This window comes from Lynx canadensis, chromosome B4 (assembly GCF_007474595.2).
Source record: "Lynx canadensis isolate LIC74 chromosome B4, mLynCan4.pri.v2, whole genome shotgun sequence".
In the NCBI taxonomy this organism is placed as follows: domain Eukaryota; kingdom Metazoa; phylum Chordata; class Mammalia; order Carnivora; family Felidae; genus Lynx; species Lynx canadensis.
The window spans coordinates 125,729,126-125,747,149 of NC_044309.1; the positions used below are offsets into that span (position 1 = coordinate 125,729,126).

The 18,024-nt window shown below is 45.6% G+C and overlaps 1 protein-coding gene across 1 annotated transcript in view; it reads left to right on the forward strand.

Annotated features, from left to right (window-relative positions):
* The window catches only part of RFX4 (regulatory factor X4), a 143,778-nt gene that overhangs the window by 14,401 nt on the left and 111,353 nt on the right, over window positions 1–18,024 (forward strand). The window contains exon 3 of the mRNA XM_032593803.1: window positions 12,874–12,934. Coding sequence (XP_032449694.1) covers window positions 12,874–12,934 — 61 coding nt within the window. The remainder of the gene's footprint in view (window positions 1–12,873; window positions 12,935–18,024) is intronic.

Below are 18,024 nucleotides of genomic sequence, written 5' to 3' on the forward strand. Positions count from 1 at the left end.
GAATCCAAAGCAGGCTCCAGGCTTCGAGCTATTAGCACAGAGCCCAATGCAGGGCTCGAACTCAAAAACCATGAGATCATGGCCTGAGCCAAAGTTGGACACTTAACCAAATGAGCCACCCAGATGCCCTGAGCTGTTTTAGATAATAGGCATCCGGTCCACATTCAAGACAAGTAGATGGAGAAAGAGGAGACACCAGTGAGTTTTCCTCTCATATGTCTCACTCTTGTTAGAAAACAGCAGTATCTTTCCCAAGAGCCCCCAGTAGACTTTCCTTATGTCATTTATGTTAAGAATTCTACCGTCTGTAGCTGAAAGGGAAGATAGGCAAGTGAATATTTGTCAGAAGAATAGAAAAAATATAATTACTCTTAATGGTTGGACCACCCCAGGCCAAGCTCAGCTTGGCTCCTGTTTTTATACAGCCTAGGGTCTAAGATGTTTTTATTTTTGTTTTTAATTTTAAAGAGTGGGGAAAAGTGAAGAAGAATATGTGACAAACATCATCTACGGCCTCCAAAAGCCTAAAATGTTTACTGTCTAGCTCTTTATAGAAAAAGTTTGCCATCCCCTGGCTTAGACAAATTAGGATTTTCCTCTGGGCTGTCACATCACTGCCCTGAATAAACCAGGGTTTTTATTAGCAAGCAGGGGAAAAAATGAAAGATTGGCTATTGAGTGGCTAGCTAAAGGGTCTGCCATAGAGTTTGCCTGTGAACCAGTCCAAGTAGGTAAAAATGCCTTCCCAGGGTCATGTGAGGAGAAGTTAACATTCCACCTGCTGACAAAAGATTGTTTTCCTCTGGCCTGAGTGAGAGCTGGGCATTAGTACTGGGAGTCCTGGTTAAAATGAAATGGAGTGGGAGAATAATCAATTTATTAGCCTAGAATAAAAAAGCTAAGCCTCAGAAAAGCGAGGTTATTTGCTCAGAATCATACTTGGGTAGTGTTAGAATCAGAACTACTGTGCACATCTTCTGATTTCTATGCAGTGCTCTTCTTATTACACCCCTTATATCAGCTCAGAAGACAGGGATTTAATTGATTAACAAGAGGTTCTATGAGCATGAGGAGATGGGACATGAGACATTTTGATGGAATGCAGCTGGGAAGAAAACCCTGGATCAGTGAGGTCAAGCCTTAAATGTCTGATGAGTGAGAGTCTGAACGGGAGTGGGTGGGTTATTTACCATAATTCAGGTTTCATAAATGCTCATTTCCAACCAGAAAAAAATTGCATTTTCTCTCAGGCAGATGTCAGTAGATTTTCATGTTTCTGATGGCATAGTCACCAACCAAAAGGAAGACTTTGAATGTAAAGCATTATCAAGTCAGAACTTGTTGGCACATCATGTCCAGGGAGGAGAGCCCAGCGGTGTGGATTGAGCGGAATTGTACAAGTAGAATAGAAGTTCCTTCAGAAGATTCCCTGAGCACCTACTACATACAGGACTGTATAGAAAACTCAAAGTTATGTGAGGAAGGAAAGAGCAGAGAACTGGGCATTAAAATATAAAATATATGAAATATTATTTAGTGTTTCCTAATATATTGAATATTATCATATTATATTCAATTCCAAGTATATTTAGCATCAGGCAGTGTGCTAGGCATAATCACAGCCACAGTTTTCTTTAATTTCCTGGGAGGGAGGTATTTTTTTAATCCCCATTTTACAGATGAGGAAACTGAGATTCAGAGGTTGTGGGACTTATTCACTTGTCATGGCAAATAAGTGGCAGAGTTAAGACTTGAACTTAGTGCTGTCTGATTTTACAGCTGTCTCTCTTCCTACCACATGAGCATCCTTCTGTGGCTCTCTGCTCTCGTGGAATTTCTAATCTAGAATGGGAGCTCAGGCCCTGAAGAATAATACGAGGTCATATGTGATCCATGCCATTTGAATGATGCAGGGTCCCTTGCCATACCGGGCGTGCTCCTGGGCTCCGGCACAACCTCATTGGAAGCTTGTTAGAAATGCAGAGTCTCAGGCCTCCTCCAGAACCACTGAAGCATGCTCTGCATCTAAACACAACCCCCAGGTAATTAGAATGCATGCTACTGTTTGGGAGAGGTCACAGGCTGGAAGGTGACTAGGGAAGGAATCTTAGAGGAGGTGGCCTCTGTGCTGAAACCTCCATGTGGGTCCTTTAAGTGGTGATGGTAAAGGGTTGGGGGACAGAAAGCCACAAGGAAGGTTTTGAGCTTGGAGAGTTTTCCAGATTGGCTTAAGCAGAGGTTGAAGGATCATGGGCTGGGAAGGTGAGTTTGGTCCGTATCACTGAGCAACTTGAATTCCAGACAAGGGGTTTGGAGTCTGATAGCTAAGGTGCCTCTGAGGGAGCTGGGTGGAGGAGTGACAAATCAGAGCGGCATTTTCAGAAGATTAATGTGGAGAGTCTGTGCAGGTGCATTCGAGCGTGGAGGACACTTTGGGGGTTTCCACCTAGTCCAGGTTTGAGGGAATGAGGCTGCAGTCTAGGGCAGTGTTAGTGGGATGGAGAGAGTTGGGGAGATGAGGGCCGTAGGATGGGTCCACACAGTAGGAACCCAGTGAGATTCCTTGGGATTCCTGTTGCCCTCCTTGGGAAAGAGTATAAGTTCAATGTGACCCAGATGTGCCCAAGTCCTCTAGCCTTCAGGGCACATCTAAGTCAGTGACTCCAGCCTCCATCCTATATCTTAGGTGGGAGTCCAGAGTCTGCCCTATATCTCCAAGGGTTACCAGATTGTGTGTGCTGGGGGGGGGGGGTGGAAATATGGGAAGGGCTGCTGTTTCTCCTGAGACAGTCCACACTGTGTCTCTACTCTCTCTTGGCCATTGCTACCAGTGGCTGCTCTGTCATGTTTGCCTCTCTCTGAATTCAGCCCTTCTTCTTTTACCCTCCCCGACCCCTCCCCCACTCGTCATGGCTGTTATCCACTGTTGGGTGGTGACGGAGAATTTTTACAGCACAAGGAAGAGGAAAGTTGGAGTTCAGTGGCATGATGGCATAGAACTGGGGTCTCAGTGGGTCCCAGCTTCATGTGATGCATCATTATCGTTTTAAGATCTCATTGCATCTCAGGGCTGTGTGTGTGAAAGCCACATATCTCCCTCACCCTAATCCACTCACTGGGCAGGTGTCTCCAGTTTGGGATCTTGTGACCTCCTACGGTGGGTTCCAGAGAAAAGGAAATGTAGCTAAACTTTTTCTCATGTCCACCCAGTGGTGGATGAAAGCCTCCTGCTGATAGCAGGAAGGTGTTCGACAGCTCCCAGAGCAAGGGCAAGGACTTGGAGTGGGAAGTTCCCAGAGTCTTCGCATGATGGCTTGTAACAGTCGGACTGCCCGTGTGGGGCAGTTTAGTCCTAGCTGGGAACCACAGCGCAAGACCGCTGGCTGGCTGATGAGGCCATGGTTAAAGACAACCCCCCAGACTCCTCCCCTTCCTCACCCACCCACTCTTCCATCTCAGGCTGCCCTTCTTGTGTCCCTCTGAGTGTCTGTCTGTCCTCTCCTCTTGTGGAGAAGGCTCTAGTCTGTCCTCTGTGCTTGGAGCTCACTGCCAGGGCCCCTCGACACCTCCACTCAGTCCCTCCGTGGGCCATAACTCCCTGAGGGGAAGAGAGAATGTCTTCTGATTGTGTGTCATTTAATTTGATAGGGCCTGGTGCCTAGTAGGTGCACAGTATGTGTTTATTAGGTAAATGGATATTAGGAAAGCAAAACACTGTAAAGCCGTCAGGTTATCAGTATTGGTAATTTGCTTTCGGTTTTTGGCATTCCAGTATCACTTAACCAAGTATGAATAGATTCTTCCTTCAGTTGCTCCCTCCCGAACAGAGGAGTTTTTAATTTGTTCAAACTCAGAGTATTTTGGAATAGATAAGGTGTTCGTATGGTTCAAAAATCAGAATGCCTTAAAGGTACTCATTGAGAAGTCTCAGTCCCACCTCAACTCCCCAGTGGTATGTGCATTTGTTTATTGTGTATTTTTCCAGTATTTCTGGTGCTTTTTGTGCATTCTGCCAGTATTTTATTTCTTTATGCAAATAAAAATTCAAGTATATGTTCTTTTTTGCCACTTCTTTTTTTGAAGATTTTATCTTTAAGTGATCTCTACACCCAACATGGGGCTCGAACCCACAACCCAAGACCAGGAGTCGCGTGCTCCACCAACTGAGCCACGCAGGCACCCCCTTTTATGCCACTTTCTAAGATGAAAAGGCAGCAGCCTCAATGCATTTTGTTGTGACTTGCTTTTTTCACTTAATACTAAACCCCAGAATGCTCCCTATCAGTAAGAACAGAGAACGTCCTCATTCTTTTCTTGTTTTCAGTCTTTTTTTTTTCACAGTTGTGTGGCATTCTGTGAGGATGTAGCATAGTTTAGCTAAACAGGTGAGCGCTGAGCTGTTTCTGAATGTTTACCATTTCAGATAAGTTGCGATGCGTATGGTCACCTCCCATGTGTCCCACCCATAGCTGTAGGATCTGTTCCTAGACATGGGACCGCTGGCTAAAGAGCATGTGGGACTTCAGTACATTGGGCCAGATGACCTTCCACATGCGGAGGTACCCTGTCATGCTACCCCCGCAAGGTGGGAGGGCACCTCTTTCCCACAACCTCACGCACAGTTGTGTGGTCGCAGTTTGGATTTTTGCCAATCTGATTGAGAAATGGTACTTCAGTGTAGTTTTCCTTCTCACTAATTGAAATTAATCATCTCTTCACATTTCAAGAACATTTGTATTTTTTCCATCAACTGTGTGTCATGTGCCTTGCTTGGTTTTGTTTTGTTTTGTTTTTTGTTTTGTCTTTTTTTTCCTCTTGGTTCTTAGTCCTTTTCCTTTCGGTTTTATTGGCACTCTGTCTGTGGTGGGGAGATGAGATTGTTGTCTGCGGCATGACTGAAGTTTTCCCAAGCACGGTATTATCTTTCTACTTAAGGTGTGGTTCCCCCACACCCCCACATAGAAGCTTTGGATTTCTTATGTAGGAAATTTATCAACATTTCCTTTTATGGCTTTTGGGTTTTGTATGAAAATTAGAAAGGCCTTTTCTAACTCCAAGGTTAGGAAGGAATTCACCCAGAGGAGGTAAAAGGAGGCAGGTGTGGGGCCCCCTCAGAGCAATGCCTGCCAACATCACAGTTTTGTTTGGGGCTCAGCCCTGTTCCCACGGGGAGAAGGGTTTGCTGCCAGGGGCTGATGCCCACTGCCAAAGGCCTAGGTCCAGGCACCCTGATCATCTGCTGGCGTCCTTTGCAGTGGCTGGGAAGAGGTTGGATAAGGGGAAATGAAATGTTTGGCCAGCGCATGTTCCCAACAGGTGAGGTCTGGCCAGGTGCAGCCAGGTTAACATAATGAAAGGAAATAGAATTAGGACTTTGAAGTGAAACTCGAGACTTGCATAAACTTGAACCTTTCCTGGGATCTGAACAGAAGTAATTAATTTAGAAACGTTCTCCCTTAATATTAAACTCTGCCACACCGGCTCCAGGCAGGAAATATTCTAAAATAGGTTCCCAAATATTGTGAATTCAATCAGCAGATATTAGGCAGAGACTATGTTCTGTACCACATTTAGTGCAGTACTAGAGGTTGCAAGAGAGACTGAGGCTCAAAATGTTTGGGCTCGGGAAGTTTTCATGTCAACTACAGTGGGTCCTCTCCTGGCTCCCCCACTAGCTGTGTGACCTCAGACAGCTTGCTTCCCACTTCTCTGAGCCTCATTGTCTTTCTCTGTAAAGGGGGATAATACTAGTAATTAGACCTAAAATTGATTAAGCACTAAGTATACATTAAGCACTATATTTGGTGTTTCACATATTTTAAATCATTCACTGTCTTGGGCAGCTGTGAAAAGTAAATGCAGTGAAAAGTGCCTGGCACATTATAAGTCCTCAGTAAAGGTTCTCTGATAGAATTATTATTTGTATGTTTATGAAGATGGGTAGTCTCAGAATTTAATTGTGGTATTATCTTAGCCATTCATCCATTCATTCCACAAATACTTCTTTTTAAAAAAAATTATTAGAGAGAGCAGGGAAGAGGGGCAGAGGGAGAGGGAGGGAGGGAGGGAGGGAGGGAGAGAGAGAGAGAGAGAGAGAGAGAGAGAGAGAGAGAATCTTAAGCAGGCTCTAAGCCTGACATGGGGCTCGATCCCATGACCCTGGGATCATGACTGAGCTGAAATCAAGAGTCAGATGCTCAACCTACTGAGCCACCCAGGCACCCCTCCACAAATACTTCTTGAGCCCCTACCCTGTGTGGGTACTGGAGCCACAGTGGTGAGGCAGTCTGTGCCCTACAAAGCTTACAGACTAGCAAGGCAGACACACTGGTGGGCAGGCAGTGACCATACCCTGTGATGAGGTCTTTGCGAGGGGCTAGTTGGGGTGCTGCAGGAGCACAGGGGAGGAGCAAATAGCTGTGTCCCAGGGGCTGGGCTTGCCAATCGCAGCCCCAGGGACAGGATGGGGATCCAGGTGCATGGCCCCTGCAGAAGAGTGACAACTATTGTAGTAACAGCGAATACATAGGTAGCATGTATCTTGTGCCAGGAGTGGTTAACTAATCCTCACAGTATGTGCTTGATGCTATTGTTACCCCTGTTTTTCAGATAAGGAAAATAAGGCACCAAAAGGTTGTTCAAAGTCGCACAGCTGGCAGGTGGTGGAGCCAGTGTTTGAGCCTGGAAATTTGGCCTCAGACTTTCTATCAGGACATAGATCCAGAGAGGGGAGCAGAGAATTTCCACTGGGAAATTGACTGAGATTCCCTGGAGCGTGTTTGGAGACATGACTGCAAAGTGAGAGCAGGACAGAGTGGCTGGAAGGCCAGGCAGTGGGCTGCATCTCGCTGGGAGGTTTTAAGCAAACGGCTGCTCTCTGGCTTTGGTAGGATGAGCAGGGTGGGCCTTGAGAATGGGTGGCCCAGCGTGTGCTGTGAGTGCCTCCAGGAGCCTTGCTGGCTGGAAATTCTGCCTTATGGCATGAATCTTATTTCGTTTGCGGCATTTTTGCCTGTTAAAAAGAAAAGGCATTTGGCAGAGTAAAGTTTCTATCAACTGTGGCTATTTCCTTGTACCTAAAATGTGCTCTCCTGTGCTCGTCACCCAGGTGGTTCCTTCTCCTCCTTCAGATACCAAGACGCAAGTCACACCCCACATTTGGTGCTGCTGTAACATCCTGGACTTGCCCTTACATTTTATTTGCTGATAATTTGACTCTGATCTTAAAAGAGCAGAGACAGGGCGCCTGGGTGACTCAGTCAGTTAAACATTCAACTTCAGCTCAGGTCATGATCTTGCAGTTCGTGAGTTCAAGCCCTGCATCGGGCTCTGTGCTGACAGCTCAGAGCCTGGAGCCTGCTTCCGATTCTGTGTCTCCCTGTCTCTCTGCCCCTTCCCTACTCCTCTCTGTCAAAAATAGAGAAATATTAAAAAAAATTTGTTTTTAAAGAGCAGAGACAATGTTTGTCTGGTCTCACCCTTTAGCCCCTGGCCTAGGGCTGGAACCTAGCAGACGATCGGTATTTGATGAATGAGTAAGTGAGTAACCAGCACTTCTGGCGAATCAGGCTTGACAGCCATCAAATAGGAGGGGCCTGGCTGTGACACACACACCCCTTTTTGGGAGAGAGAGGCTGGGCTTTGGGACCCTGGGCACAGAGTCACTAGGGGTCTAGAAAGGGGCCTGCAGGGGTGGAAGGCACCTCTTTGGTGACCAAGCTGGAGAGTCTGCACTGGCTCCGGCATCGACCAGTTCTTGTCCAAGCACCGTCAGTAGCCACCATGTGCTGAGCACAGAGTGAAGTCCAGTCTCCATTCGTTGGCTGCAGGGCCTGGTGCAAGTGATTCAGACTCTCCAAAGTTCGATCTCCTTCTTTATGAAATCAGATATAAAACTTCTTCATGGCACCCTTGGGAGGAATACAGTGAGAGAGTGCACGAAAACCTAGGCATGCACAATGCCTGGCTTAAGTACTTGGCCAATAAATGCTATTATTGTTGTGGTGGTATTCTTTTTTAAGGTGTCTAGTTCTGAACACACTTAATTTTCAAACTGTGCTTGTGGTATAAGTTATGATTCTCATGTTTTAGGTAAAGGACCCCCCGGGCCTTTAGTGGAGTAGCTGCCCAGGGTTCCAACCAGAGTTGAGGGCAGAGCTGGGACTCGCACCCAGGCCTGCCTTGCCCTCAAAGCCAGGTCTCTTTGCATTCGCTGGTACCAGAAATGGGCCATCGCAGAGCTTCACTGGGGAGAGACATCTGACACAGTAGAGACAGGTGTGACCTGAGGTGGGGCGGGCACTGAGACGGAGTCCCAGAACAAGGGACTTTTGTGGCTCCAGCCAAGTGGACGGTGTGCGTTCTCCCTTGGGCCGCGGCTTTTGTCCTCCAAGACTTTTCGAGTGCTGCTTCCTCCCCTGGAACACCCCCTCCCTCAGCGTCCTCCTCTCAAAGTCTGACCTGTCCTTGTAAAGGCGAAGGGGACAGGCGACAAGCCAGGGTGACTGTGTGGCCCCCACTTGTTTTAAGTTTGGGGTATGTGTGTCCTTGGGTGTGAAAGAGAACGTTGAAAGCAGACTGGAGGTAAATAAGATGAAAACAATAGTTCTCTGTGTTGAGAGGGGCTTAGATTTCCAGAGATTTCTATTTTCTGTCTATTTTCCCAAAGTCAAAAAATGGACATGGATTACTTTTGCGAACAGAAAACAAAGTTATTTTAAAAACCCTGACTGTCTCTTCAGGGCGCAGCTCAAATGCCACCTCCTGTTTGGAGCTGTGATGTCGCCCAGTGTGTGTTTGCCTGGCGGGGTCTCCATCCACGCATTTGTCTTTGTCCCTGGAAGTCTTTCCGAGCAGAAGCGAGCAGAAGCGCGGCCTCCCTGGCCTGCTTCCCACAGCAGCCACGGCTGAGCAGAAGTGCTCCGGGGGCTCCTGGCCACCAGAGCAGCCGAGGGCGGTCTTTGCCACGCAGCCCTGAAAATGAGATTTGGGAGCTCTTAGCCTGTGTTGAGTTCATTCCACTAATTCCGCCGGCAGCCTTTCAAGGCAGGCGTGCTTATTATCCTCAGTTTAAGCAACTGTCTTGAAGCTTAAACAGAGTTATTACGTTGTCAGAAGAGCCCCTCTCCAGCTCCCTGCGCCACACCCAACCCGCGTTGTAGCCATCTTCCTCCTGGGAGGGGGTCATGAGCTTCTGGGTCCCCTGTCTCGGTCTGTTCCTCACCTTCTCCACCTTCTTTTCCCCTGACTTGGTCCCCCCTTCCTTGCCATCTGGTTCCCATCTCTGGCACACTGAGACTTAGCTCACTTATCACTGCTTCTTCCAGTAAGCCTTCCGCGATGGGCTCTGCTTTTTCACCCAGTCTGTGTCAGCAGGCTCCTCCTTGCCTACCCGTGTCATAGCGTTTATCACTTCTCACTGAACTTGGCCTTTCTCTCCGTTGTTTGTCTTTCTCGCTCTCCAACCAGACAGAAGGACAGGAGTTTAATTTCTTTATCCTCGGTGTCTAGCTGGCATAAATTAGCTATTCAGTGAATATTTTTTGAATTAATTAATATAATCCTTTCACTGGCCCTATAAAATGACCATTTACAAATGAAGGAACATGAAGCTCAAAGGTTGAGGGGTTTGCTCAGTCATGGCCAGTAAGTTTTGGCATTGATTCTAGAACACAGGTCTTTTGATATCTAGTCCAGCTTGGCCGAAATGCTAAAATGTAAAGAAGCAGGGGGTGGGGGAGATAGTCTGCCAGTTCTAGTGGGAATGGAAATGTTAATCATGTTCCAGCATACGCCAGGAGGTATATTTAGGTCATTTATGTACTTTTCCTTGTTTGAGAAGAAAATCAATCATGTGTTTCTTAACATAGTCTTTTATTTATTTTGGATTATTTGCTTAGTATCATTTCTAGGAGTTGGGTTGTGAGGTCAAGTGACTGGACATTTTAGATGGGTGTCACTATTACGGCCAGTTTGCTTGCCAGAACTTTGTACGAGTTAACACTACCTTCAGAAAAATATGTGACTGTCAGTTTTACCATTTACACCCCAGCATTAGGGATTATCATTATTTAAAACTCTCAGTGTTACTCTCAGAGATGTAAACTTGTGCCTCCTTATTATTTCCTATTTGTTTCTTTGTGAACAACTGAGGTTAGTATTTTTTGTGTGTGTCTATATTGTTGTGAGACCCACGTGTTCATGCTCCTTATTGTGCTTTTCATTTCTTTTAAGATTGTTGAAGACGTTTGTGGAAGGCAGACTCAACTGTTAAGTGCCAGGTGGGAGGCACTAGCAAGAGGAAACACAAAAATTACTAAGATATCATCCCTTTCTTAAGTAGGAGTTTCTTAAGTAGGATACTGAAGTTGGAGAGATGGATGTGGCTGTGTACAGAAATAATGATCCAGGTGGCTAAACTGTCCAACCAAGAGACAAGTCATAATAGGTTGTAGAAGAAGAGTTAGGATCAATGATGCCTGACTTGGAGAGTATCAGGGAAGGCTTCAAGGAAGTGGTGTCGTTTATTCTAGTTGGAAAGGATGAGAAGCATTTAGAAGGAGCTCTAGGTTGACGAAGCACCGTGAGCAGGTGTCGAGCCCATGATGGACTGGGACACTTTGTCCCTGAGAACATTTCGTGTGAGTGTTTGTATTGGTTAGGATGGTTTTGGTGGTAGGGAAGAGAATACCCAATGAAAAGAGGTTTTATTGACTAAGAAAATTTTATCATCTGACCAAACAAAGAGGCAGCTGTTTGGGGGGTCGGCTGATGAGGCACAACATGACATTTGGAACCCCCAGTCTTTCCACCTTTCCTCTCTGCTGCCTCAGTGTGGACTTCATCCCCAGGCTGCTCTTTTCCCAGTTGAAAGCTTGCTGCCTCACTCTCGTGTCCGCTCAGCCATGTTCAAGACCAGCACAGGCCAGACTCTCTCACCTATGTGTTTGCTTGCTTGCTTTTGCATAAAACAATAGATACTTGTGTTTTCACGGTTTTGGAGGGCGGAAGTTCAAAATCAAGCCCTTCCATCTCTTCTTATCAGGGGAAAAATATCTTTCCCAGAGGCCCCCAGAGAGCTTCTCCGTAAGTCCTAAAGGCCAGCATCGTGTCACCCGCCCCCCCCATCATGTCACACCTACCCCATCAGTGGCTTGATGGTAGATAAAACTGTGTTAGATTTAAATTAATCAACATTCACCTCTCTAGGGTTTGAGAGGGAATCACCCTCCCTGGACACACGGTCCCCTCTAAATTGCACTTCTGTTTAATAAGGAAGAAGCTGAATATGTACACTTGTTGTATAAGCAACAGCAGTGTCTTATGGTGTTTATGAATACACATTTTAATCAGAATTATACCAGTCTTTATACATTTCCATCAAGAAAATGTTTTCTGAACTCAACTTTATTAAGCTAATTTATTTCTTTATTTTTTAAATATTTATTTTGAGAGAGTGGGAGAGCATGAGTGGGGGAGGGGCAAAAGAGAGGGAGATAAAGAGCAGGAAGCAGGCTCCACACTGTCAGTGCAGAGCCTGATGCAGGGCTCGAACCCACAACCCGTGAGATCATGACCTGAGCTGAAATCAAGAGTCAGATGCTCAACCAACTGAGCCAACCATGTGCCCCTAAGCTAATTTATTTGTTTTTAATGTTTTTTCCCTATACCATATTTCATTTTCTTCCACTTTCATTTTTGCTTTACTTAAAATATTTTTTGTGGATATACAGATTCTTTTCCATATAAATTTTACACCACAGACTTATTTCTTTGACCATTTTACATGTTCTTAGTAAATTTTGTTGATTATATTTGTAGGTTTTGATGTTATTAATTTTCTCTTGAGATTGTTACTCATACCAGTCTTCTTGGGTCAAATTTTGTGGATCAAGAAATTTTGTGTTGACTGTTTCTATTAATAATCTTTATTAGGAATTGGTTGAGGCTAATTACTATGTATTTCTCAGTTAATCCACGATGAAATTGTGAGTAGTTCTTCATAGACACAAAGATTGATCTATTGTTCAGATTGCTGGGTTGTAGCAATCAGCAAACCAGGACCTCACAGTCCAAATGTTGCCTGATGCCTGTTTTCATAGGGCTGTAAATTAAGAATGGTTTTTACAGGTGAGTATTTATAATCTGTTCAGTGGTAGAGATGTGAACTTTGAATTCCAGTTAAGAAAAATGTTGCCTCTTCCCCCCAAACAGTTCCATTATCCTTATTAATAGACCTATGTTACAAAAACTGTACTCAATTACTATTATTACATTTTGAATATTGTCAATTAAAGTTTTGTGGAAATTTGTTTTTTCTTTTGTTATATAAATACTGTATAATAGTTTTGATTTTGCCTCTTGGCCCCCAGTCCCTAAAATATTTGCTCTCTGGCCCCTTACAGAAAAAGAATTGCCAATCTCTGCTCTGTTGTACTGCTATCCTAATTCTCCCGAACCCTTACACTCTTCTTCCCTTACCTGACACCGCTGTCTATTCCATAGGCGTTACCAGGAGCAAACGGTCAGTGAGGTCTAGAAGTTCTTAGGTCAGAATCTAGAGTCAGGTGTCCAGCTGCAGGTGGGAAAAAAGCAAGTCGGGTGAACGCAGTCATGCTGCTCAGTGATAAAGAGAGACAGTTCCTCAACTTTTCACGGGTTAGTTACATCAGATCAAAATGCAAAGTGATGTAAAAGAGTTTTCTGTGTAAGTCAGTTTCCCCTTTTTTTTCTCACTCGAGAAGAAGTCTAACATGTCGGAAAAGCCAAAGTACGGTTGCTTTCAAATCATCCATATTTGAGGGAACTTTGGGAGAGCTGAGAAGCCTTTTACTTTTCCTACTGAAGGTAGCTCCTTTTTCTTTCCTTTAACAGATGAGGAAAAAGAAAACAATAGAGCATCCAAGCCCCACTCCACTCCTGCTACTCTGCAATGGTAAGTTCATTTTCAGCAAGTTCTCTCTTGATGCGGTGCTCGTGTAACTTCAGCTTCCTGCTGATACAATAGGGTATCGCTGAAAAGTTTGACATCAGCATGAGAACTTGACATCCAGGAGCCTAACATGCAGTCAATTTAATTTGCAGCTCTGTGTAAACTACTCAACCTAGGTCCAGCCTGGAGATTGGGATTTTCGTATTTATTTTATTTGGGTGTAGATTTTGTTTTCCATCACCAAGATCCTGGCAAGGACTGGCTGCCATGTGGGTGTTGTTAACTGATTTAATGGAATCCATTGTTATAGTTAATAAGGATGCAACAAATTATAGAAATGGTGGTCTGTTCACCCCTATCAATGGTCCCTTAATGAATTAATCCTTAATTGCAACTATACTACAATTATTTTAACATTAGTAATATTAACAAGCATTATCTCCTTTAGTGGCTTTACTTTATTATTTGGAATTCCTGGACTTGGTGAAATATTTGATGGATGATGTTGTAAGTGGTTGCTTTCATGTTTGAGGTTTATAGGTACATTCTCCTCTAAGAGCTTTACTTAGAAGTTGTTTTGTAGCTTTGAGCACAAGAGCTGTCTACACCTGAGATTTATTCCTCAAAACTCCATGTCAGTTAGGGCTATGATTCCCCTGGCAGCACAGCCCAGCTAACCTGAGGGGATTAAGGAAGGAAGGGGAGGGAGGAAGGAGAAGTGGGGAGGTGTAGGCACTAAGAGCTATTATGTGCCAGCCTCCTCCATGCCAGGCACTTCCTGTAGGTGCCCTGAATTCTCACAATTCTCTGAAGTTGGTATCATTTATGCCCATTTCACAGATGAGGAAAATAAAGCTTAGACAGTTAAATCATTTGCCTGAATATACACAGGGCCACGAAGGGGCACAGGCTGGGTCTCTTTAACTGCAAAGCCCCTGCTTTGGAAGAAAGGATGGGGTGGAGAAGAGAGGACAAATGAGAAAAGAGAGCAGATGGGCTTTAAGGAGCAAATCACATTAGATTCTCCTGACTAATCCATGCACAGGTGAGAGGAAGACTGCATCGGGAGAAAGCATTCAGGAGCGTAACTCAATCTTTTCTAACAAGAGTCTCCACAGTCAGCTTGCTTGGCTGCAAGGACAGCAAAGGTTATTTTCAAGAGCTTGATTTCCAGACTTTGGCTTGTTTCCATCATTTTTTCCCTGTCTTCTTTTTCTCATTGCATTTGCTGCTTTTCGTTTTCTTTAAAATTCTACTCTATTTCCCTGGTCAAACCTGTGCCTGCACCCTTCCTCCCCCAAATCATGGCCACACAAATTCCCATAATGCCAGGACATCTAATGAGGTATCAATATAAAGGACTTTGGGCATGAGAATTTCTAGAAATGCAAGGAATTGGCAGACACACTGACTTTAAAAACCTGAGCATGTTGCACGTTTCAGAATAAAAAATTTGAGAGTGAGTAGAAGAAAATCACCTTGTTCATTCCTAATTTTCTGTGATTCTCTGATATCTGCCTGGCAACAGTGAGTCTGCGGACAGTGCAGCGTCTTAAATCAGACTGCCAGAAATTAACTCCCAGCTGGGTAGCCTTGGGTGCAGTCCTTAACCTCTCTGTGCCTCAGTCTCCTCACCTGTAAAATGGGAATAGCAGTGGTATCAAACTCCTAGGGGTAGTCGCCAAGAGGAAACTGAGTTAGTACAAAGAAAGCACTTGAAGCATCTGACGTAGAGCCAGCGCTCAGCACACCCTCCCTTCTGGGTCCCCCAGGGCATCCTGGAGTAGGCCTTCCCTCCTTCCTGATGTATGCAGTCAGTTCACCCCTACTGTACCTAAATCTGTACAGAATGTCCTTTTCTACATAGTGTCACATAGATCATTCCAAAAGACATTTCATTTTCCAATTCACAGAGTCAGGCAGGGGATTTTTTTTTTTAAATAAATTTGCTTTCAAGGCCAAATCAGATTCAAGAATTTATAAATTTTTGTTTTGTTATTATCAAAAGACATCAAGTTGTTCAAAGAACATCAGATGGTCCTCCAATTCCCTTTATATGTATGAGATAGAATTTCAGTCACTAATTGAAGAAATGTTGGCTGTGCACCTACTATTGCTACACCCTGTTCTAGGCTCTGAGAGTGCAACGGTGAGTAATATAGACCAGGAATGATGAGGGGGAAAGTTTTGTGATATAAAAGTATCATATTAATGATAAATAAATAAACAAGGAATGCATTAGATACTGACAAGTGCTGTGCCTAGAGTTAGAACTGGCTGACAGGGTAGTGTCTGAGAGGATTTTTTAGGTTGAGTGGTGTGGGAAAGCTTCCTGGAGGAGGTGACATTTAAGTACACATTTGTATAACAAGAAGTCCACAACATGACAATGTGAAAATCAGGGGCAGGGAACATTCTAGGCAGAGGGAACAGTTTCTTAAAAGGCTGTACTGGGGCGCCTGGGTGGCGCAGTCGGTTAAGCGTCCGACTTCAGCCAGGTCACGATCTCGCGGTCCGTGAGTTCGAGCCCCGCGTCAGGCTCTGGGCTGATGGCTCAGAGCCTGGAACCTGTTTCCGATTCTGTGTCTCCCTCTCTCTCTGCCCCTCCCCCGTTCATGCTCTGTCTCTCTCTGTCCCAAAAATAAATAAACGTTGAAAAAAAAAAAAATTTAAAAGGCTGTACTAATGTAGGTTGGGCTTTCCCAGAGGCAGACTGAGCAGAGATGGGTGTGCAGGTGGTTTATTCGGGCATGCATCCAATATTGACACATGGGGGTGTGAGGGACACTGGGAGAGGCAGAGGGGGTGTCAGGCTGACAGGAGGCTGCAGTAGAGTCCTCAGCAATCCTGTGGGGAGTTCTGAGGCTGGGCTGGCCCTTCAGAGAGACCAGAGTCCAGGCATTGGGTCCAGGCCTTTATCCCCCACCTTGCCCACCATTGAATATCGGCTCCCCCATGAAGGGGGGTGAAGCTTTGGGCAAGGCAGTTCCCTTCACGTTCTGCTGAGGACAACTCCTCAGGAAGGATTCAGCCTCAGCAAGCAGCCCCCCAGCAGAGGAGAAGGACACGTCGGTCCTCAGGGGTAACTTGGGCACATCTCACAGCATCTGCTGCTCCCTCCAGGGTGGGAGGCAGGCTGAGTTTGTTGGAGGAACTACAGAAGGTGGCCAGCGTGGGGCACAGCGAGTGAGAGGAGAAGGATACCGATGAGGTGGGAGAGGGAGGCAGGGGAGAGGGTCTGTAAACAGCAGGGAAGAAGAAGGAGGACATTTCTCTTAAGTAAAACAGTCACGCTTAAATTCATGGTGGAGGACATGTGACCTCCTATATAAACTTCCACACGAGTAAAGTTTTTAGAATGTAGTTTCAGTGTAAATACTTTGTCTCTCAAAAGGAACACGGCCCCCCACGCCCCGCCCCCAACCATTTTGCAAGGGAAAGTGAGGTCAGTTATACCATGTTCCCCTTGTGCTCTGGTCGCCAGCGAGTTCAGATGTTTATGCACTTTTCCATCTCTTTTGTTTGAATGTCTTCTTTTTCCTTTGTTAGCTTTTTAGAAAAAGGCAAGATATGAATACATTCAATAAGCCCTTACTTTGTTTTTATTTTATTTTATTAATACAAGTGATAGGTTTCCTCACTTGAAAACTGAAACATCCTAGATAAGGCTGTTGTCCGTTCTTTGTTGTTGTTCGGGGCTCATCCAGAGCGACCCTCTGGCCAGTGGGAAGTGTGTGTGTGTGTGTGTGTGTGTGTGTGTGTGTGTGTGTGTGTGTTTACAGTGTCTTGCCTATGCTTTTAAAATTTTTTTTTTTATTTTTTTTTACGTTTATTTATTTTTGAGACAGAGAGAGACAGAGCATGAACGGGGGAGGGGCAGAGAGAGAGGGAGACACAGAATCAGAAGCAGGCTCCAGGCTCCGAGCCATCAGCCCAGAGCCCGACGCGGGGCTCGAACTCACGGACCGCGAGATCGTGACCTGAGCTGAAGTCGGACGCTCAACCGACTGAGCCACCCAGGCGCCCCTTGCCTATGCTTTTATAAGCATGTGTGTCAACAGAAGTTTCTGACTTGTGGATTTTTTAATTTCGGATTTTCTCCTTTCCAAGAGGAATGCAGACATATCACACTAAGGATACTGTCCTACAACCTGCTGCACTGCGTTGACCCACAACTTGCCCTTTCCTCACTGGAATGTCCCGAAGCCATACCCACGTTAGTCCATAGAGCACAGCCGCATTTTAGCTGCTGCGCACGATTCCACATATGACAAGGGCAGATCGATTTCACCACTTTCCTCCTGCTGGCCGTTTACGTCGTGTCCAAATCTCATCTCCGCCCTTACAGACAGGGCCGCAGAGAGCATCTTCATATGTCCCCTTGCACACCTGTTGGAGTGTTCTCTGTGTTGGCGTCGAGAAGGAGAGCTGGGTACCCGGAAAATATTAATGGGACTGATATTTGCCCCCTCAAATGGCTTTGCCATTTTGTATCTTCACCCACAGTATAAGATACTTAAAAAAAAAAAAGAACCTAGCTCCACACCATGGCATCTCATTCTCTGAGACATGTGCATCCTTCGTGCTGTCTGCTCTCTGCAACGGCAGCGTGCAGGCCCTCAGGACGGAGGTGTGTAGGCCCAGGAAAGGACATTGGTCTCCCGACAATGCCAAGCTCTCCTGGGACACTTGGTTTGTTTTGGGAATTGGGTTAGGGGCTATTTGCTCCTCCACCTGCTCCCTCCTCGCCACGAGCACCCTCCCCATCGCCCCGGAGACCATCTCCACTCCAAGAACAAACAATACAGTGCCCAAGCAGCCTAAAATAATTGGGGCCACGTGATCTGGAGGCAGTTCCCAGCAGAAAACAGGCAAATATTGTCAAATGCCTTCTGCCAAACACTTTCCAGCATCCTCGGTCACGAGGGTTAGTAAAGCCCAAGCCGCTGGGGACGGGGAGCGCTGCTGGAATCCTGGCCACACAATAACCTCTATTCACGCAGAGGATTTTGGAATGGTAAGCGGCCTGTTCTACCATCCTGGCCTGCTTGCTGCCAGCCCATGTCCCCCTCCAGAGCCCTACCCTCTCACAC